This window comes from Hyla sarda, chromosome 6 (assembly GCF_029499605.1).
Source record: "Hyla sarda isolate aHylSar1 chromosome 6, aHylSar1.hap1, whole genome shotgun sequence".
In the NCBI taxonomy this organism is placed as follows: Eukaryota; Metazoa; Chordata; class Amphibia; order Anura; family Hylidae; genus Hyla; species Hyla sarda.
In genome coordinates, this window is record NC_079194.1 from 155,927,427 (window position 1) to 155,951,241 (window position 23,815).

The 23,815-nt window shown below is 42.6% G+C and overlaps 1 protein-coding gene across 1 annotated transcript in view; it reads right to left on the reverse strand.

Moving 5' to 3' along the window:
• Positions 1-22,943, reverse strand: part of LONP2 (lon peptidase 2, peroxisomal) — a 72,112-nt gene extending 49,169 nt beyond the window's left edge. The window contains exons 1-6 of the mRNA XM_056525636.1: positions 22,565-22,943; positions 18,958-19,192; positions 18,615-18,746; positions 17,536-17,658; positions 16,008-16,186; positions 15,827-15,921 (exon numbers count right to left, since the gene is read on the reverse strand). Coding sequence (XP_056381611.1) covers positions 15,827-15,921; positions 16,008-16,186; positions 17,536-17,658; positions 18,615-18,746; positions 18,958-19,192; positions 22,565-22,797 — 997 coding nt within the window. The 5' untranslated portion in view covers positions 22,798-22,943. The remainder of the gene's footprint in view (positions 1-15,826; positions 15,922-16,007; positions 16,187-17,535; positions 17,659-18,614; positions 18,747-18,957; positions 19,193-22,564) is intronic.
• Positions 22,944-23,815: the final 872 nt, after the last annotated feature.

Sequence of the window (23,815 nt, forward strand, 5' to 3'; positions counted from 1 at the left end):
CTTGTGAATAATGTAATTTATAATATATGATATTGCTTTTAACAATTTATCAATCTGGCAGGCAATTCAAGATATGGGGGTGATCTCTCCATGGGAATGGGAATTTGTGGTTGCAGCGTTAATTCATATGACATTATGGAGTGGCACAGGCTGTCATAGTATCTTACAGGGGTTCTAGTTAAAGAGGTTATCCAGGAATAGAAAGAGCTACTTTGTATCTCCTTTAATAAACTTTACGTTTGAAATAAAAACAAAAGAAAAGCAGCTTTTTTCTTTCAAAAACTGCTCCCAGTCTGTCTCCATGTTGGGTGTGGTTCTGCAGCTCAGTTCCATTGAAATGAATGGAGCCAAGTTGTAATACCACACACAACCTGGGGACAGATTTGGAGCTGCTTTTGAAAGAAATTAGCTGGGGTTTTTCTGTTCCTAGATAACCTCTTTAATAAAGGGTTCATCTCTTCATGCTGTTAAATTCTGAGTGCCCCATCATTGTGCATCTTTCCACGCCCAAGTGATCCAATATTTGTGCTCTTTTGCCCAATGAAGCCTCGCCTTTCCGTTTCCCTTAGCTAATACACTAGACGTGGTCATCTGTTATAGTCCATCTGAGATAATATAGAAGAAGGTTTGTTTTTGGACATGTTAGTTGGAGCTTTCAGTTTGTCTCCTAAGATCCATGGTCCTAAATACAACAGTTCTCACATGGGTCGTACTCTTAAACATCACATAGGTACACACATCGTATTTGTGTCTGTCTGATACTCCAGATCTTACTAAAGAGAATTACCCAATTTACTTGATAACAGTAACTTTGGAGTAAAACTTTCCATTGTCAAGTCTATCAATAAGTGCAGTTGTTAAAGGACCAAGCAAATATATATATCTAAATATATATTATATATATATATCTCTATCTAAATATATATAAAAAAAAAAAATAGCTTCCGCAGCAAAAATGACCCAGTACAAGTTTGTGCACGGCCTGGTAAACCCTTCTACACACACGTACACTTCTCACACCCTGATATTGTGGAGTGGGAAATAAATGCTCTGCAGAGCCTGGTTTTGCCTGGTCCTTCGTTTCATCTTACTTCATTTCAAATTTGAGGACTCTACTCCTTTGATCTTTTTAAAGTTCCCAGCTTAAAACATATCCTTCCCTAGAGATTGTTGCGTCACGTTCTGAACAATGGAGCCGGTGACAATCCCCGATGCAGGATTAGGTGGGGTCTTCTGCCATACAGATGAGGAGTGAGACAGTACTGGGCTTTATAATAAGGAAACTTACAGCCCTGAACTGATTATTTCACAATGCCCTGCGGCCTGATATATAGGACTGTGGAAGTTTAACCCAGACCAATAGCCAGGACTGGTCCCATGTAGGCAGCAGATATTAACAACCTTTATTATTAAGGGTCACTAGCAAGTAATATGATGCGCGAGTATATTATAGTGTCAGAACCCAGATAGATTCACATCATGTTTACCAGGAATGTCAGAGACATTGGTTTGGACAGCAGTAAAAAGGTATGTTGACCTATTTGATGGGTCTTTTCACTTCAGCAGACAGAATGTTGTATACTAGCTATCATGTTCAGTCCAGTTCTCATACACATAGGGGGGGGATTTATCAATTTTGCCTGTTGACAATTTCTTTTTACCCTTTTTTTTTCACTTTGGTTTCGTGGACATGCACCAAATTTCTCATTTGGTGCAAGTTGTTAGTAATTTTGGCTGAAATGTTGAAATCAGCTGTTCCCAGCGCCTTTTACACAGAAGTCACCACCACAGAGGACGCGTATTTTACCCTGTAGAGCAGCCATTTCGGGGTCCCTCCTGCAGTATATCAGCAAGCGACATGAGTTATTTTCTTTTGTGGGGTTTATAGCCCCCATGTGAAATGGATTTTATTTTCAACTTGGGAAGTTTTTTTTGTTTTGTTACTTTAGTGCAGTGGTCTTCAACCTGCGGACCTCCAGATGTTGCAAAACTACAATTCCCAGCATGCCCGGACAGCCGTTGGCTGTCCGGGCATGCTGGGAGTTGTAGTTTTGCAACATCTGGAGGTCCGCAGGTTGGAGACCACTGCTTTAGTGTTTACCTTTCCTGAACCTGTGTGGCCATGTCCAATGCTGGCTCAACGGAGGGTGAAGGTTCCTCAGAGACAACTATGTCGCAGGATGGTATTGAGCAGTCCTGGAGGCGTCGCTGCTTTCACCCAAAAAAAATGTTAATGTATTTTGATGCTTTTACATTTTCTGACATTGCTAAGTGTGTTTTCCATGTGCAAAATTTCTTGGCGGGGATTTGCGCCAAAAAAAAAACCAGGATTTGCGCCAAAGATCAATTGGCGCAAATGATGAATTACTGACTAAAGTTAAAATCACACACAGGACTGTGTGATTTTGAGAAAGTTGTAAAAATGACAGTGGAGAAAATGCGCCAAACTTTGGCACAAAAAGACACTGCGCCAAAGTATTGCGCCAAAGTTACGTGAAAAAAAACAAAAAAAAACACATAAATCCTTTGAAAAATAACCCCCCCCCCCCATAGTATTTTGTGGTAATGAAAAGAATGGTAGGGTTTTTCAGTCCTGCAAAAACAAACACTACATGAAATGGACCAAAAACATAGAGGGAGATTTATCAAAACCTCTCCAGAGGAAACGTTGCCCAGTTGCCCATAGCAACCAATCAGATTGCTTCTTTCAGTTTTAAAAAGGCCTCTGCAAAATGAAAGAAGCGATCTGATTGGTTGCTATGGGCAACTTAGGAACTTTTCCTCTGGACAGGTTTTGATAAATCTCCCCCACAGTCACTAGTGGACTGCATTCAGTCTAGTAGAGTGAATATACCTGCCATGGTTCATGGTTTTTCAGCATACCTTTTCGCTAGTAACCTGATGTCAATCTGACCCTGGAAAAGCAGAGTGTTGACAACAATGAGCTTTGCTGACTGACAAAGCAGAGTAGTTATGCAAGGATTCATTCCCTGCTACAGTACCATTGCATAAACCAGGCAAATTGCTAGTCAGGACTCCAGGAAAGCTAGGTAACCACACGTGAGGGAGTTGTGGTGGTTGAAAAACTTCATAGAAGTTTTGGCTACTTTTACTTATGACTGAATTTAGCTGTAAATCTGCTGGAAAGGAATAGAATCTGAACATATAGGGGGAGATTTATCAAAACCTGTGCAGAGGAAATCTTTCTCAGTTGCCCATAGCAACCAATCAGCTTGCTGCTTTCATTTTTATGAAGGCCTGTGAAAAATGAAAGAAGCAATCTGATTGGTTGCTATGGGCAACTGGGCAAGTTTTCCTCTGCACAGGTTTTGATAAATCTCCCCCATAATGATTAGCCATGAAGGAGGCTATATGTGCCGTGAGGGCCTTGCGTTCTACCACAGACAACATGTGGCTTATTTTAGGTCTGTGTCACACAGCTGGAATGTCAGACATCCCTTGGGAATAGGGCAATGTTTTGCTCAGTCCAAGTACCCCCCCCCCTCCCATCCCATGAGTAGTTATAGGTTCCTCCTTGCTCTGCAGGAACAATGAGCTGGCTACGCACCAAACTCCTGTCTGCTCTGTTCTTTAGAGCTTTTATTTTCTTTTCCTGAAATTGCAATGACGACGGAAAACTGACCGCCACGAAAAACAGAGAAAATTAGCCGCCTCTGGGAATGTTTACTTTTCTATTTCTCTGGTGTTTCAGATATGTGGGAGCCAGTGGGGGGAGAAACGTCCCTAAACTGCGCAGGGAGCCAATACTTTACTTACACGCTCAGGAGACAACGGTCAGCAATATGATCTGTATACCTCATCAGAAAGATAGAAATTAATAAATCAAGCAATAAAACAGGGCCCCTAATGACTATAATACAGTAAAAGTAAATTGCTTTGCAATCCCCAGCACCCGATTGGCACCATATAATCTGCAGAAGAAAGTGGTATCTTGCCGTTTTACTTCTAAAGCCAAGATGTCTGGGCATAAAAACAACAAACTGGCATATTATATATTAACATTTTTTTTTTTTTACTTTGCTCTGAAAGGTTCTAAACTTAACTTACATGTTAATTTTTTATTTTCCACAACCACCTGTATCTTGCACCTGTCGTGTCTTCCAATGTCAGATTAAAATAATTATGAAGTTTAAAAGGTTTCTGCAAACAGTTTAGTGTAAAAAAAAAAAAAGTATGTATGTATATTTTATCAGAGCAATGATATTACATCTCTATTGTGCAGTAACATCCCTCTGCGCAGTCTAAAACAGAGAAGCGCAGCTATTGCCGGTCCTTTTCCAATCTAAACATCGACCCCTGACTAGCAATCCTCCTACAGTCCAAAACAAGCCCAGGAATCTGGAAGGAGAAGTGGGGGGTCGATGACACTAAACAATACACAATACTGCACGCAATGTGTGTATCAAACGCACACCCCTCAAGAATCCCCAGCTCTATATACTCTTGTAATGACAACATAAACATGAAAGTGCAAAAGGACACAAAATTCTTAAAACAACAAAATCTTATAAGATAAATATCTGGCAAAAAAAAAAAAAGATGGAAGAGAGTCTGGAAGTTTGGAGATTTCTGTGTTTTGCAGCATGTAAACAGGTTATGTAATGAGATACATCAGTGCACTGCTGCCACCTGCTGGTGAGTCACAGTTACTGAGGCTTAAAATAGTACCAGTGGAAAATAGAAAAATTGCCCTACAAAAACCTTTACCCATTAGTTGGTGATAAAAAGGACACGAGTACTAAGGCAAGTGCCAGTTATCACTAGTAACACTCTAATAGTTCTAGGTCTAAGCAGAACTCAAACTGTGCTGAGACACTGCTATGTAATAAAGGGTCAAAAAAAAAAAAATACAATAAAAAAAATCTGCTGACCTCATGCCATTAGCTGGCCATAGATTTCAGATAGAAGTCAGCAGAATGCTCATTCAGTTGACATCTCTTTCTCTAGCTCCCATACACATGCAGGCTTAATTTGTCTTCTGAATGGGGAGACAGCCTCCAGACTCTTCTGGCGGCAGCTTATCTCCCCAAGCACCAAATGATTAGACAGCTGAAATCCAAACTGCACAACCCGTATTTCCCTGACATAGGCTGTCAGGAAAGAGTCAGGTAGATATACATGTTAGATACATGAGCCTGCCAAAACTGACAGATTCAGGCAACTTTAAAAAAGTGTACCTGTCATTTAAAACAACTTTTGATATGTAAGAGATATGTTAAAAGTTTTGATTGGTCGGGTTTTCCTTGTTGCGACCTCCACCAATCAGGAGTATAAGCAGGAAAGGGTGTGTGGCAATAACATTACTCTTCAGCTCTTAGCAATCTTTGTCTTGTTGCTTCATTATAAGTTACAAAAACCACTAAGAGTTGGGGAGTAATCCTAAATTGGGGGGGGTCCCAGCACTGAAACCTCGACCGATCAAAACTTTTGACACGTCCACACATCTTCCTGTCTAAAAAGGGATCTGTGGCTGACAAATGAAGCAAATGGCCCTGTCTGCAGAACTGTCAAGTCTTTACACAAGTGCCTATCTACGGGATCTGTGGCCATTTGTAAGACAGTTTTCTGGTGGGCAAACAAGCCCTAACAGCTCATGGATGGGGTTTAGTGGGAGGGTGTCTGGCCTGCTCTTGATCAAAAGATCATACAACTTACGCCAGAAATTGACGCAACTTACAGAAAAAAAACATTAACACTAACTCATAGCTGGCACAGATTTCAATTCAGAGGTCCATGGACAGCCAAAGCCATGTGTTTAGATGCACACTTAATATATTAGATGCATCTTACTTCAGTGTAGTTTGAGTTACACCCAGTGAATAAAACTGCGGTCTTAATAAATTTGTCTCGAGCCCTAATGCAGAATTGAGACGCAGATTGGTACATCTAGTCTGCCCAATGTTCTGAATCCTATCAATAGTCCCTGGCCCAATCTTATATGAAGGATAGCCTTATGCTTATCCCATGCATGCTTATACTCCTCCAATGTATTTGCAGCGACCACTTCTGCAGGAAGGCTATTTTATGCATCCACTACTATGGCAGGACTTTCTGACTAGATTAAATAATAAGCTTTAGGTTCATAAAATTGGAGACATTTTTGCCCTGAAACTTTTTGATGGAAATTAAACAACAGCATAAGAGCCAGTAGGGGTCCCAGCATTTTAATGGCAGAAAATCCCCCTGGACCAAGCCCCCTACGTTTTCCCTGCTGCAGTCTCAGATAAATCATGAAGGCTGGCGAGTGCGTGCATCTGCATTCAGCGCCTGCAGGTTTCCCATGGGAAGAGGGCATTGTATCAGTGCAGGGTACATGCTGTGCATTAGTGCTGCTAGTCTTGGACCCATTCCTAAAATAACAGCTGTTCTGACTGCTGACACCAGATAGCAGGGGCAGAAAGTTTACAAAGTCGACTTGTTTTCATGGGGAACAGAATATAAAAACACAGCAAGAAGTAGAAGACAGCCCGCAGACACAAAAAAATGACAAATATTATTTCACATGACTCGGAGTCAAAGAGTCTTCATCTCATGTTTACAATCCCAATGAGCGTGGGAAGAAGACACACAAGACAGACACATGTCATAAAACAAACACACAACGCAACAGCTGCCACACACACAGGGGGCGCTCCAGTATAGTATAATACAGACACAAGATCAATAAGAGTCAGGAGGGTAATGTAACCACACATGTTTACACGCTGTAAAATATGCAGTTTCCACACTGAAAACACATGCGGACATTGCACACATTTGAACAATCCCGCGGGCGCTAGGACTGCTCTGAAATGTGCCTTCTCATAGAAGGCAAATTCTTTTTCAGACACCGGAATTAGGATTAACACTGTGTGAACAGTGCAGCAGAATTCCATTGAAATCGATGGGATTCTACTGCTGCGGAATGTCCGTGTGGAATATTTCTGCAGAACTCGGCATGGACATTCCGCCGTGTTAATATACCCTTAGGTCATGTTCATACAATTAAACTTCTGTGCAGAATTCCGCAGCAGCAGAGTCTCATTGATATCAATGGGATTCTGCTGCACTGTTCAGATGGCAACATTTCCGAAAAAAGAATAGACATGTCTATGAGACGGCACATTTCCAAGCAGTCCTAGTCGGCGTTCCACAGTCAGTGGAATGTCCGTACAGAGATTTTCCGTGCGGACATTCCATCGTGCAAAGACAGCATGACTACATCATTACAGCTAGAACAGCTATAGTCAATGTAACTCTAAGGGCATATTCACACTATAGAATGGAGAGGCGAAATGCGCTAGGAATTTCCATCAGAAACCTCGCCTTGAAGCACAATCCCATGGACTTTAACGAAATGGACGAAAGGCAATGTCAGATACAATAACTTTTGATATGTTATAAAGCATGCAAAAACAATATGTTTTGCAATTGCTTTCATCAGAAAATTTTCAGTATTTCATACTGAAAAAGCCAGTCAAAAAACTGGCCACTAGGGGTCCCTCTGCCTGTCCTGCATTGTTCAGTGGTCATCGACATGTCATGGACACCATGAGTGATTGACAGCTCTGCAGGTTCAGGGCCCTCTGTGAGTCAGAGCAGAGTGGGGGAGGAGTCATTACAGTGAGGAGAAGAAAGGGACACGCCCCATGCCTCTGCATGGACAGAAACCTAACTGAGCAAATGATGGCAAGTATATAAAGGTAATTCTGAAAGAAAGATAGGTCGTAGACATAAAAATTTGAAGTACATGATCAGGATGAGGTACTGAGCAACATATAAACATTTTTTTTTGTGGTGGTGGGGGAATCCAACAGGTACGCATTAAGGACCAAGGGCATACCTGTACGCCCACAATCCTTAAAGGGGTACTCTGCTGCTCAGCATTTGGCTGGAGCCGGGAGCTCGCGATGTCAGAGCCCTGCCCCTCATGACATCATGCCCCACCCCCTCAATGCAAGTCTATGGCAGGGGGAACAGTTTGTTCCAAACACTGAGCAGCGGAGTACCCCTTTAAGCTGCGTTTGAAGCAAAAGCAGGAGCTGTGCTCACTTCAGACCCGCTGCCGGTCATTAATCCTTTAGATGCCGTGATCAAAGCTGATCACGGCATCTAAAGTGAAAGCGATTTCCATGAGTTAAAATGGCAGAGGAGGGTGCCTTCTACCGTTGATCTAACTGATGTAGTCTGGCTTAGCCAGGCTATATCAGTCGATAGCCGATCACACTGTAGAATGCTTTGCCATAGGCATAGCATTATAAAGTAAATGCAATATAATGATTGCATATAAAAGTCCCCCATGGAGACTTAAGGGGTACTCCGCACCCCTAGACATCTTATCCCCTATCCAAAGGATAGGGGATAAGATGTCAGATCGGAGGGGTCCTGCTGCTGGTGACCCCCGGGATCTCTGCTGCTGCTGCACCCACCTGTACGGCTTCCACCTCACACCGGTAATGCTGGAGGCTTCGGATCCCGACCACAATGGCGGACGAGCGTGACGTCACGGGAGGGGGCGTTACGGACCTCCCATAGACTTGCATTGAGGGGGTGGGGTGTGACGTCACACGGGGCGGAGTCGTGACGTCACACTCGTCCGCCATTGTGGTCGGGATCCGAAGCTTCCAGCGTTGCTGGTGTGAGGTGGAAGCCGTACAGGTGGGTGCAGCAGCCGAGACCCCCGGCGATCTGACATCTTATCCCTATATAAAACCCCCTCCCCTAATAAAAAAAATGATCCTTATTTTCCCACTGTACAAAAAATGTAACATATATGGTGCCACCACGTGCGTAAATGTCTAAACTATTAAAATATTATTTTTAAGATCCCGCATGGTAAAAGTTGTAAACATAAAAAAATATCAAACACCAAAAATACAGATTTTTAAATCACATCATATTAGAATTTTTTTTAATTTTTTTTATAAAGAGCAATCATAAAGTCCCATCAAAGCAAAAACAGTACAGATAAAAACTACAAATCCTGGTGCAAAACATTAGCCCTCATACATCCCCGTATATGGAAAAAAAATAAAAAAAAGTTATAGGGGTCAGAAAAGGACAATTTTAGGCACAGGAATTTTGTTTAAAAAAAAGTTAGCTTTTTTTAAAGTAGTACAATAATAGAAAAACAAAATAAATTGGTTATCATTTTAATCGCATTGACCTACAGAATAAAAAGATAATGTATCAATTTTACCATAGTGCACTGCATAAAAACCAAAGCCCCCAAAAGTTGCAAAATTGCAGTTTTCTTATAAATTTCCACCCACAAATAGAAATTTTTTGGTTACATGGTACATCTTATGGTAAAATGAAGGTGGTCATTACAAAGTACAATTGGTCGTGCAAAAACAAGTCCTCATATGGGTCTTTGGGTTAAAATCCATAACTATTTTTTTCAAAGGAGAGGAGGAAAAAACAAAAACGCTAAAATGAAAATTGGCCTGGTCCTTAAATGGGCACTGTCAGATACAAAAACTTTTGATATGTTGTAAAGCATGCAAAACCAATAGGTTTTGCAATTGCTTTCATTTAAAAAAAAAATTGTATTTCATACTGAAAAAGCCAGTCAAACAACTGCCCCCCCTGCCTGCTTGGACACATCCTGCTAGTCCTGCTGTGTCCATGCGTCATGGACACACTTCCTTGATTGACAGCTGTGAGTGCAGGTGCAGGTAAATTACCTGGAAAACAAGGGGAGGGGAAGGTGGAGATGTAAACTTTTAGTTAAAATGGGGTAAACTTATATTATTAAGACCTTTTTTTACTACTTTATTACTACCATCCTTAAATCCCCCACATTGGATTATTACATGCAATCTTTTGACTGCTAACACTGAATAATGCTATGTCATAGCATAGCATAGATCAGTGTTATTGGTGCTCTGCTTCTCCAGCCTGCCTAGCCAGACTAGAAAAGTGGAGCATAGAAGAGGCAGGGTGACTATCCGTCTGTCACCAGCGGAGGTCCCGATCAGCCGCTTAAACCAACCGTAACATTCATTTTACTGCTTTTAGATCCAGCATTAGAAAAATAGCTGATTTCTTTCTAAACAGCATCACACCTGTCCTTAGGTTGTCTGCGGTATTACAACTTGGATCTATTTACCTCAATGGAACTCAGTTGCAATACCACATACAACTCAAGAACACATGTGGTGTTGTTATTTTAAGAAACCGGCCCCCTATTTCTAATCCTGGATAATCCCTTTTATGCCGGACAGCAGCCTGATTGGTGAAGTCCACAATAAGCCATGTGTCCCGGCAGCTTCATACAGTTTATATAACTTACGAATAAAAAAAAATTTTATTTCCTGTTTGCAGAAAAATTTATAGATTTTTACTAGTATCACTTCAGTTACATATGACTTTTTAATGGTTTTCTTTTTTTTTTTAAGTTTGGATCATTACAGACGTGACAATACTAGATATGTATATAAATGTTATGTTTTATACTAAAAAAAATTTTTATATGGGAAATGTATGGATTTTTAATTGGGAAGGGGGGGGGGATTAGGAATCTTTTTGAATTATTTTATTAAACTCTATTTTTCTCATGCCTGTCAGTGTTATGCAGCCTGGGGCACGACTAAGAAGACCTGGGGGCCTTCATACAGTCATGGCTGTAAATGTTGGAACCCCATGACATTTTTCTAGAAAGTTCTTTTCTTTGTGGAATTGTTTTCAGTGTGACCACAGTGCTCTCTGCCGACACCTCTGTCCGTGTCAGGAACTGTCCAGAGTACAAGCAAATCCCCATAGCAAACCTCTCCTTCTCTGGACAGTTCATTTTTATAAAAATGAGTTTTCCACTGGAGTACTCCTTTAACATATTGGTGAATAAAAGCCTTTTGGTTTTGTAGATAACATTTAATAGTAGTAAATGTTTTTGTACATAGGGAGCAGTATTATGTTACAGAAAGACTGGAACTGTTCATCCTCCAAATGGAACTAAGAGCTCATTTGGAGGATGAACAGTTCCAGTCTTTCTGTAATAAAATGGATACATTTTTTTTCGCTTTGCAGTCAGTAATAAAAGATCAAAAAAAAGACAAATTTATAAGAGATCGGTTAGACTACGAAACCGACAGTTTTTCCTGTAGGGGGCTCAAGAAAACAACGCCCAAGACGCTCACAGAACAAACAGAATAGACGGAAGTCTACTGATTACTGGACCACAGAGTCTGACTCAAGCGGCAATGAAGACTCCAGTAAAAAACACCAAAAAAATTAGAATAACCAAAAAACTCAGAAAGAAAATTCTAACACTAACGATCAAGAAAAACCTACGAAAAAACCGACACAACGAAAAAAAAATGGCCCTTTAGGAGGAAAGGCAGGAGGGGGCCAAGAAAGAGGGGGAGAAGAAGGTTCGATTCGACCAAAAAGGAACACCTCGAGAAACAAGAAAGTGTCATGGAACAACTAGCAATAGATATGGACACTTGTGCAGTGATCAATCTTACAGAAAAAACGTTTGATAAAGACACTATCGCTACTGAGCAGAGGACTTCATTTTTGTCTTACCGAAGATTTCAACATAGTGGACTTCGAAGTGGATTTGTCCAAGGCAGTTAGAAAACTAAACTTTAAAAAAATGTATGCAAATAAAAATGAAATACAAAGTCCACTAGAAGGAGAAATCCCGGCATCAATTGGCCCATTAGGGTTTAGTGTTTTAAAAAGACGCGTCTGAAAGTGAATTAGAATGTCTAGACCACCTCATTGATTTACAGGACGTAGCTGGGGATGACAGTATTACGGATGACACCAACTGGTCACTTGAGGATTTCAAGGGTGGGATAAAATCCTCCTTTTGTCCCCAAGTGACACCAGGGAGTAACCTTGACATTTTTCATAATAATGTCCTACGTGAGGTTAATGCTCTGATTTATAAGAAGGATCCCTGCAATTTAGGGGAAGGTGAGAGAAAAAAGCTGGAGCATCTAAAAAAGATGGACGACATATTTATAAAAAAAAGCCGACAAAGGCGGCAATATTGTTATTATGACTTCCGAATATTATGCTTCTGAAGCATCTAGACATTTAAGTAATTCTCTCACCTATCAAAAATTGCAGAGCAATCCTGTGCCAAGAACAAAAGAAAAAGTGCAAGGTTTGTTAAGGAAGGCAGTTGAGCACAATGTAATCTCTCAAAAAAAGAGCAGAAAAACTAATTCCCCCGTTTCCTTCAAGCCCGCGATGGTACTTCTTGCCGAAGGTCCATAAGAGCCTTACGGCCCCCCCCCCCCCCCCCCGGGAGACCCATCGTCTCGGGGAGGGGCTCAGTCACAGAGCCCCTCTCCCAATATCTGGAGTGGCTACTGCGACCTCTTCTGCAAGAAGTGCCATCACTGGTAAAGGACACTAATCAATTTCTCCTGTTTTTACAGGACTTAGCCTGGTCAGAAAACATGCTATTAGCCTCAATTGATATCGAGAACTTATACACTAGCATTCCACAGGACAAAAGGTGTAGAATGTATAAAAGAAATTTTGTCACACTCAGGAAAATCAGAGAATGTCATCCAATTTATCTGTGAATCCCTAGCCTTTGTATTAAACAATAATTTCTTCTTGTTTGATGAGGTTTGGTACAGACAAATCGGGGGTGTGGCCATGGGCACCCCCGTGGCCTGTACATTCGCAAACCTTTATGTCGCCACTTTTAAACAAAAATATGTTTTTACATCTAAAAATCCCTTCCTGAAGTTCGTCCGGTGCTATCTCAGGTTTGTCGATGACGTGTTCATCGCCTGGGATGGCACTGAGACGGACTTCAGGGAATTTGTTAAATTTCTTAACGAGCACAATGAAATGAATTTAAAATTTACCCACAAAATTGATGCTGAAAAGCTCGAATTCCTTGATGTAATGGTAGAGGCAAAAAATGGTGCTCTTCAAACGTCTGGGTTTAGAAAGCCCACGGCCTCCAATTCTCTGCTTCACTTTATAAGCTACCATCCTTTACATACAAAAATGGCACTGCCCTATGAGCAGTTCTTATGTCTTAGACGTATAAATGATTCAGATGAAAAATTTCTTCTACAGGCTGGCGAACTGAGGCAGAGATTGGTGGCACGAGGGTATCCAGAAATTATTCTAAATGAGGCTCTCAATCGAGTGCTTACGCAAGACAGAAAATCTTTTGAAGTCCAATAGAAGAAAAAGAGAAAAAGAAAATTTTTGTCTGATACGAGTCCACCTAGATTCTCTTTTTCCTTTAAATTCAGCCCCCTAGAAAAAGTGATTAAAACTGCAGTCCTTGATAAACAACTGGCCCTTGATAAAAAATTATGTTGAACTAGGAAAACTAGTACATGACAGACTGTTAGTAACATTCAAGCGCAGCAAAAACCTTAGAGATGTTGTTACCAGTAGAAACTTCTGTTTAAAATCAAAAATGAATGACTGGCTAACAAGATCAGGCCCCACAGAGAACCATAAGTGTGGAACCTGTACCTGGTGCCCCAATATGAAAATAGGAAAAAACTACATATATTGGAGGTGAATTCATACATATCAACACTTTAATCACCTGTAGAACCCACTGGGTTGTTTATGCCATGATATGTTCTTGCAGCAGATTTTACATTGGCAGCACAAAACGCACTTTATGTACACTGTTCAGAGAACACGTCTACTCAGAAAGAAAAAAGGCGCACCACGTTTCATTGAACATATGAATGCTACACATGGAGGTATCTGTAGTGATCTGTTCTTTCAGGGACTTGAGGTTGTCCGCAGCAGAGAAAATATAGATAAAGAAACTTTTGTTGCAAACTGAAGCAAAATGGATTATAAAATTAAATGCTGTGGACAGCCTCTAACTCAATGAGAGAGTAGACTATAGTGTGCTTCTCTGAACAGTTCATCATTTTTTAAGTTCATTTTTCATGTTTTGTATTCTGAATAACATTGTTACAGTACTTGTTAGTCATCTTTATTGTGTCCTTTGCTTTACGGTATTGTTTTTATATTCACCTGATTAATTAAGCACGGACCTGTCTCGTGTGCGTCACCCGAGGGAGGATTCTTAAGGGTGATGCATTATGGTACAGGTAGGGTCTGAAGAAGCGTGATACGCACGCGCAACAGCTGTAACCCAGTCTTTCACTGATGAGCTGAGCCCTACCTGCTACGTCCGTGCTCCATGTTACTGCACCGTTGAATAAAAGAAATTGCACAGTATCCTGGTGAGTGACGTCCCTGCTTTTTCTTATCTTCGTTGATTAAAGGGGTACTCCGCCCCTAGACATCTTATCCCCTATCCAAAGGATAGGGGATAAGATGTCAGATCGCTATCACCTAGCACCCCGCTATCACCTAGCACCCCGCTATCATTACTGCGCAGAGCGAGATCGCTCTGCACGTAATGACGGGCAATACAGGGGCCGGAGCATCGTTACATCACGGCCCGCCCCAGTCAATAGAAGTCTATGGGAGGGGGCGTGGCGGTCGTCACGCCCCCTACCATAGACTTGCATTAAGGGGATGGGCCGTGATGTCATGACGTCACGCTGCTCCGGCCCCTGTATCGCCCGTCACTACGCACAGAGCGAACTCGCTCTGTGCTGTAATGATAGCGCGGTGCCGCAGTGGCGATCCTCGGGGTCCCCAGCAGCGGGACCGCGGCGATCTAACATCTTATCCCCTATCCTTTGGATAGGGGATAAGATGCCAGGGGCGGAGTACCCCTTTAAGACTACTGTTTGTCAAGGGATCTGGAACCACTTAGTGTACAGTGCCTGCCAGTACTAACACAGAACTGTCTGACCCACGCCAGGGTTCTTGCTTTCACCGCCATTTTGTTACTACTTAGGAGTGCATCATAGGGGTAGCGGTGCCGACCATTTGCTCTTTTTCAAGTCATTATGTTAGTTATATTTTTCCACACATGAGAAATATTACAGAAGCTAAATTTTTGTACAAAAGGAGCAGTATTATAATGTAGTTGTATTAATAGTAGTTGTATTCCTGTCTACATTATTATAAAAAACTCTGCTCAAAGCTTTTTGTAATCTATATATATATATAACTCAACGTGTGTGAGTGTGTGTGAGAGAGTGTGTATGTATGTATGTGTGTGTGTGTATGTTCCACAAAAACATCCAAACGGCTAAAGATAATAACATGAAGCTTGGCACACATGTTACTTATATGTCAACAACAAACATAGGATAGGTAATTTAACCCTTACTTACCCCCATTTGCCAGGGGCGGGGTTTTTGTTTAAAGTCCTATACAAGTCAATGGGAAATATATGTTACTGCATAACTTCCAAACGGCAGGAGATATTTCGATAATATTTGGTCACATGTTACTTATATGTCCACTAAAATATAGGATAGTTAATTTAACCCTTAACTAGGAGGTGGGGATATGGGGACGGGATATGGGGACGGGATATGGGGACGGGATATGGGGACGGGATATGGGGACGGGATATGGGGACGGGATATGGGGACGGGATATGGGGACGGGATATGGGGACGGGATATGGGGACGGGATATGGGGACAGGATATGGGGACAGGATATGGGGACAGGATATGGGGACAGGATATGGGGACAGGATATGGGGACAGGATATGGGGACAGGATATGGGGACAGGATATGGGGTTGGGATATGACAACAATATATGAGGACGGGATATGAAGTCAAAAGCTTCCTCCTTTGTTTATTTTCCTCCCCAACAAGGATTAGGAAGGAAAAACCGGGCAACGCCGGGTATTCAGCTAGTATAAACTATATTTGCCATCCTGAGGAATTGTAGAACGGACACATAGAATTAATACAGCAATCAAATGCTATGGTCCTTACCTCTAGTAGTTTTACTCCACGGAAGCTCGGACATCAGCTCCAGATAGTTCCTGGTCAGTGCATACTCTGGCATGGATTGTGGCATTTTCTTTAGCCTGAAAGATGATAAAATGTTAACATTACAAGAGAAGTGATGGGGGAAGGAAGGGTCATAGTGTATTGATATAACTTCCATCCTCACCTCTTCATCTCCTTTACGCACACCTTCATTGCTGGCTCCGGCATGTTGCACGACTTGATCTTCTTCTCTAATGAGATGATGTCATCTGAATCCTCATCATCATCATCATCTGCACTTTCCAGAGAAAATGGTTTACCTGCTCCTCCTCCAAGCTTCCTCAGAGGACGGATCGCAACAATCTGAAGATAAGGGAGAAGGCAAGGGGAAGATTTATCACACTTTGTGCAAGGGAACAGTGGCGCAGTTGCCCACAGCAACCAATCAGACTTTCTTTTTATTTTGAAAAAAGCCTCTGAAAAAGAAAGCTGCAATCTGATTGGTTGCTTTGAACAACTGCTATACAGGTCCTTCACTCAAGATTTTCTTAAAGGGGTACTCAGCCCCTAGACATCTTATCCCCTATCCAAAGAATAGGGGATAAGAAGTCTGATTGCGGGGATCCCACCACAAACTTCACTCCGTGCCGGATGACTGGCGATGCAGAGCGGAGGCTTGTGACATCATGACCATGCCCCCTCAATGCATGTCTATGGGAGGGGGCGTGACAGCCGTCACACCCCCTCCCATAGACTTGCATTGAGGGGGCGTGGCAGTGACGTCACAAGCCTCCAGCCCCGCATCCAACGCTCTAAATGAAGGCCGGGTGCAACAAGGAAATCGCGGGGGCCCCAGCGGCGGGACCCCCGCGATCAGACATCTTATCCCCTATCCTTTGGATAGGGGATAAGATGTCTAGGGGAGGAGTACCCCTGTAATCTCCCTCTAAGGGCATATACACACTATTGAATCTCTGCCTGGAGATATTGTCGACAGAGATTCCATCACCATTGACAGCAATGCAGTCCAAGCTGAATTCTGCTGAAAGAGTGAACATGTTTATTCTTTCTGCAGAGTCTGGAATTTGAACTTCCATAGCAGAATTTTCCACCGCGGAAATTCTGCAGTATGAATAGTGTAGAAGAATCCAATTTTCGCTCTGAAATCCTGTAGTGTGAATAGGCCCAAAGCGTTTGTAGTTTCTCATCCATTAAATTCTCACCAAAGGTAATAAGCTAATCGATGGGACCTCCACTGATCACGAGAACAGAGATGAAGAGCCACAGAAAGTGAATGGAGAACTGAACGCTCATGCGCTGTGCACTCTGTTGATTTCAGGGGATATTTTACTTTTGTTCTTGTGATCAGTAGTGGTCCCAATGGTTGGACCTCCTGCTTACATGCAGCTGGATCTGTTACAATGTATAACTGTCGATAATCCACTAATGAGATCACACAACACAAATCTTTCTCCTATGACTAACACCATAGGGGAGATTTATCAAAACCTGTCCAGAGGAAAAGTTGCTGAGTTGCCCATAGCAACCAATCAGATCACTTCTTTCATTTTGCAGAGGCCTTGTTAAAAAGGAAAGAAGCGATCTGATTGGTTGCTATGGGCAACTTTTCCTCTGGACAGGTTTTGATAAATCTCCTCCCGTATCTTTTACCCACACTGGTACATGAAGGACTGGCTCCATGCATTGCATACCCTTTTGTCAGAATCTATTTTGGGGTTGCGCGTTTTGTGGAGAAGTTTTAACCCTTCAATCTGTCGCAGCAGGAGCGGGATGGTCACTTTGAATCTTTCTTCTAGCCCAACAGCGTCAAGAATCTGTTTCAGAAAAAAAAAATGTTAAGGAAATTATTACATGGTGATTTGTTTGTTAATATGGAAAGATTAGGGACAATGATGGAGACTGCTGAACAATCCATATAACTATGGGCAGGAATAGAGGCAAGATTTTATGATAGGTGCAAATTTACTTCCCAGGACAACGAAGAAACTACAAATTACCCAATTCCTTTAATCCAGTACTACTAAGACTGAGAGGTGACAGATGACCAAATATTGTGGATTATTGGAAGTCATGGAAAAGTATATATATGTCTTACTTGTGAGTAGAACACCTCCATAAAACCCAAACTAAGAGCCTAACTAATAGCTATTACTATGACCGCTAATAAGAAGAGTTAGGGCTAGTGTCACATTAGAAGGATTTTTGGACTATTGGATGCTGAATTTAAATGAATTTAAAAAAAGATGTGTCTGCTTGGACAGTCCATTTGAAATTGTAATATTAGGGCATCCAGAATTAAGGAGGGGGTCAAAAAGGACCCTGGTCACATCCAGATGAATTAACCTAAAGTAAAATTCGCCACGTTTAGTATGAAGAGCTTGCTTCATTAAAAAATGGTGCATTGTTTGGTTGTCTGTGCACCAAAAAAGCCAATATATGCCAGCTATGAGAAGGCATTCCTTTCTACCATAATTTAAGCACTGCTATTTTTAGCATATTTTATGGTTAATCTGTCTTTCATAGGAGGTTGTGCCTCTCTCCATGAAGTGCCAAACAGCAAAAAGTAATTTAAATAAAAATTAAAAAAAATAACAAATTGGTTGATAATTTGGGTTTCCATTCCAAACCATTTTCAAGATCTCTGTTTACTCTCAGTAAAGTGAAACACCCTTGTTTTACATCCAAAAGCTGAAAACTTGTATAGACCTAATATTTTCCTCACAGTTAAAGGTTTTCTGTGCATAATCACAATACTTTTCACAATCCTGACCTGCAGCTTCTCCTCATTGGTGGTCCGTATGATTGATGTGAGGACATCCGGAAGTAAGTCTTTGGGGAGATTATTCAATAACCGCTTCAGTTTAGCAACTGCAGGCACAGAGCTATCCAACATGTCCACTAGCTAAAAGGGGGAAGAAATACATATTATATCTGACATAATGCTTCTCAGCCATATCATAGTTATATACAATACTAGGCAAACTGAATGATAACTAAGATGGTACGCATGCTCTTATAAGGTCAACACCCAGCCTTTAATGAAACATATTTGTTATTGAGAATTCTGGGTAACCCCAGGATAAAAACATATGTCACTACCCTCCATCACCCACCTGTACAGCATACTTGTAAAACTCATCAGAAAGTTCGCCTAGCGCCTCCTTAAACTCAGTTTTACTACTCAGCTCCTCTAGCCGGTCCAGTTGCTCCACCTCAGCGACAGGATACGGTCGTTTTTTCAGAACCTCCACTATCTGAAATCGGCACAGACCTGTTACCAATAAGGTGTAGTGTGGCTTCGGCCAGTTACTGCCAACGACCTGCACGACCAAGGCGGCCGTTCCGATCCTGCATGGAAAACAACATAATGGACAAGAACTGCAGGTTAATCTTACATTCTTATAATTGTCTAATCTGGCACAAATTATAAACTATTAACACTGAATTAAAGGTGAAATTATAGAAGTTCCTGTCATCCCCCCTGCATACCTAACAGGCCTGTTACTCTTGGGCTCCCTCCAATGTAAACCCATCAACCTTTGGGCTCCCCACCAATACAAACACACAAACCTTTTATTTCCTCGCCCCCACCCCCAACCGCCACACACACACACACACACACACAGATGTGCAGCCCTTTGAGCTCGTGCCCAATCCCGGCCCAATAACCCCCCACAAGCAGATATGCAGACCTGTAGTCCTTCACTAAAAGACAAAATAGGTGATAATAGCCTTGTAGTGGATGAGCAGCACTACCAAAGACAAAGTGGCACAATTGTGAATATCCTAACAATAGCTGCAGGGCAACAGCTCTTTAATATGTCACCGCAGGAGATCTGGGTCCTAAGCCTGCGAGTCCGGAGGTGCTGGGAACCAAAGAACTCAAAGTCACAATAAGGTATGCTCAACCAGAAAAGCAGTTACCCGCACTCACCGCTAGGCTTCAGTGGAACGACTCGGCTGTGTCGGCTCTCACGGACATCTCCGGTGTCAAACCCGCTGCAGGGCGCTCAGAGCTGGTTTCTCGCCGATTGCGCTTCTTTCGGCCTCGGAAGAAGCGCAATCAATGCCAAACCAGACGGCAGTCGCCTCTGAGCGCCCTGCAGCGGGTTTGACACAAGAAATGTCTGTGAGAGCCGACACAGCCGAGTCATTCCACTGAAGCCTAGCGGCGAGTGCGGGTAACCGCTTTTCTTGTTGTGCATACCTTGTAATGGATGCTCAGGGGTTTTTCACAAGTTGAAAAGAAACAAAAACATTTTGCAGGCTGCACATCCCCCTGTGTAATAGGACATGTGTAGCTGACAAATGACAGAAGAAAGTGCCAAACGAGTGATTCAGTGTTTGCTCATGCGACCCCCTATGCCATACAGAGCCATATAACATGCTCAGTAAGCAATTGGCGCTTGTATCAGGCAGTATAAAGTTTGGCGCTTGTATAAGGCAGTATAAAGTTTGGCGCTTGTATAAGGCAGTATAAAGTTTGACACTTATATCAGGCAGTATACATTTAAATGGTCACTTTTTACACGACTTGTGCTGTTTTATCAGCCCATGCTAAACAAAAATGTAAATTATAGTTACTAAAAAAATATATAACACATATATTATTATTTTACAACTGAAAAACTTATTTAAAAAGTATGTCACTATCTTTTAAATTTGCTGTTAACTCATTGTTAAGGGTTTTATATCTATAGCAGCAAGAAGACCAAGACGGAATACAGGAAGTTGGTGGGCAGGACTCTCCCCTTGAGGGGCAGGTACAGAACCAAATGGTGAAAGCTTCCTGTATGCTCCAAGTGGGCCACAAAGCTTCGGGAATCTGAAGGAACAGAAGTCTGGCACAGAATTAGTTCTGTCAGACATCCAAACCCCCAGCAGGGGAAGGAAAACAGCAAGAATCACCCCAAAGAAAAGCTACTGAACACTTTTACATCATAAAACTGCTACAGATGGACATGAGCAGGTGGTCCATAAATCATTTTACTGTAAAGATAAAGATGCAGGTATCCTTAAATAGCAGTTAATTGGCTGACAGCTATTCTATTTCCGATCCCACCATACACAAGCACTCACCTCAATATGCCCAATCCAGGGACAGTTGGAAGGCCCTCAATTACATATGGTGGTCAACCAACATGGAGACTTTTCTCTAATGTGTATGGGGGCCTATTGGGTCAGAGCAGACATTGTGTTTATCAGGTTCTGGGTGTATGTTTATTTGGTATCTCTGATATTATCTCCAGAAATAACTTGTTATTGTAAAGTATCTAGAGCATTCTGCGATCGTTGCCCTTCACCTCGGTGTCTTATGTAAACCTGACAGAGAGCAAAAAGTTACAGAACAAAGTCTGAAGCTGGGAGATTGGAGGGTGCACAACACTATTAGCCCTGAAAGAAGACACTCACTGGGTGGCAAAGAAAAAGTCCATTTATTCAGACAGCAAGGGTACAAAATACAATGGCCAGTGCATCTTGTACCCGTGCTGTCTGAATAAATGGACTTTTTCTTTACCACCTGGTGAGTGCCATCATTCATTCTTATCAAGTGATTTCTATAAGTCTAATCGGACTGAGCACCACCAACATGGGGCAGAATATTTTGGGCAGAGGGCTAAAACGCTGTGAACCCACGTGTGTGTCTATGGAAACCACGTGAGATAGCAGCGCCACCGGTTACTTCTACTGGGTTGATTTGGAGCCCTGAAAGAAGTACAACTTATCAAGACCATATACAGAAGATTCTGATAATGACTAGGGGAGACGGCAAACAGCAGGTGGTGGTGCCACCAAAGAACCCGCATGGGCGGAGAGAAGGTTGGGGCCCAGCGAAACCCCCCCCCCCCCCCCATAGGGAAGGGAGGCTGGGGCCCAGCAGCCACCCCACGGGTAAGGGAGGCTGGGGCCCAGAGGAAACCCCACGGGTAAGGGAGGCTGGCATCTAGTTGCACCTCTGGAGGAAGGGGGGAAGAAAGAAAGTTGAGCCATGCAGTGCTCCCACAGAGAAGGAGGTTGGCACCAGCAGCACCCACAAAAGGGAGGTAGGGTGGAGTCATTCTGCAACTCTGCTGGTGGAGGACACCATGCCATCTAGTAACTTTTACTAAATTTGAGGGGAAGCGCTTTGGAACTCATTTTTATGTGTTCCATGATATGGGTCCCACACCTGGAATCTCACTTGAAGCACTGAGCGTCTAGTACACTCAGAGGGGACCCTGGAGCTGCTGACCTCACGCCGACTAAGCGATACTACATGCCATCATAGGTGTTGTGCCCTCAGCACAACGCCCTCTGGTAAGCCTAAAATTAGCTTTCTCTTAGGGGCTCACCTACCGTAAACATACCACACTAGGAGCGCATTTTTATTTATTTATATCTAGTAACTTATGGGGGGACATTTCATACGAACTAGCACCCAACTTGAATATACAGGTTACTAGTGCAGGTGATGCTGTTTAAAATGAACTGCAATGGAGGCGTCTGGAGCTATACTCAAGCATTGCTCAATAGTGTGGAGGACTCCATTCAAAACAATGCGAGGCTGCTGCACCGGAATTTCCAAGCTGAATTTTTCCACTGAATTTTTCCACTGAATTTCGCTAGAAAATTCCACAGTGTGAATAGGCACTAAGGGGGAGAATGTCACATTACATGGCACGCAGTGTGGATCTCCAACAAGTGGCACTACAATAGGGAAGCTGGCAGGGGCTGACACACCTGTGCATGGCAGGCAGCTCCTCGCTGTCAGTGGCAGGGTCACTGGTGTTCGGGATGACCCCGATGATTGTGCTCTTCAGAGAGGTTCCTCGGAGCAGGCGGCTTCGTACTAACTCCATGTTCCCGGGGGTGTCCACGCTACACCGCATGCTGGAGCCCGGCAGTAACACCCCATCCTGGGTGAGCAGCAGTGGCAGGCGTCGGGGGATCTGGATGGAGCCGCTGGTGGTCATGATCAGCGCCCAGAGCGACAACTAAGCGATGTCAAGTGGTAATCTCGGGCAAAGGGCAAATTCCGGACTACAAGTACGGAAGGCAGAAAGTGGCCAAACAATCTCAAATCCCGCACTGCCTAACTGCGCACTGACATCTAGTGGTGTCTGGCTGAAACTACAGCCCCTGAGGTAAATGGAGGAGAAGTTGCCAGGTAATAGACGTAGAGCTAATGCCGCATGTAGAGGATCGTAGAAGTTTGGGAATTATAGGAATACATTTAGGGGAAGAGTTATCCAAACCTGTCCAGAGGAACAGTTGCCTATAGCAACCAATCAGCTCGCTTTTTTTTTCATTTTTAACAAGGCCTCTGCAAAATGAAAGAAGCGATCTGATTGGTTGCTATGGGCAACTGGGCAACGTTTCCTTTGCACAGGTTTTGGTAAATGTCCCCCACAAGGATTGTACCTTGACTTGTGGCTATGAGATGGCAAATTGTTCAACTAAATTTGTAGCTAATGATGTGGCTAGGAAATGCGACACAATTCTGCCTTAAATTTGTGCCAAAAACTTGCACAGATTATCTGAGTCAGATTTATTGTGAGTGTTAATCCTTTGGGGGAAATTTATTATTGGTTTTAAACTGTTTCTTTGGTGGCAAAAAGTGGCAAAGTTTTGCGCAACAGGATAAAAAGACCCAACATGGGTGGGTTCACACCACGTTTTTCAAGTACGTTTCCCGTATACGTTTTCATTATTGAAAACATATGGAACCGTATTGAAAACCGTATACATAGACAAATAATTGAAAAGCGTATGCACCCGGATGCGTACGGTTTGCTTGCAGTACGGTTTTCTCCCATACTCAAAAACGTAGTTGTCTCCGGTTTAAAAACCGTACTGCAACCCCATACGTTTTTTTTAACATGGACGTCAATGGGAAATGCAAATGTATACGGTTCCATACGGAAACCGTATATGGTTTTTACTTTGCACATGCGCATTTGCTTCTTAAAGTCCCCACCAAAGACCCCTCCC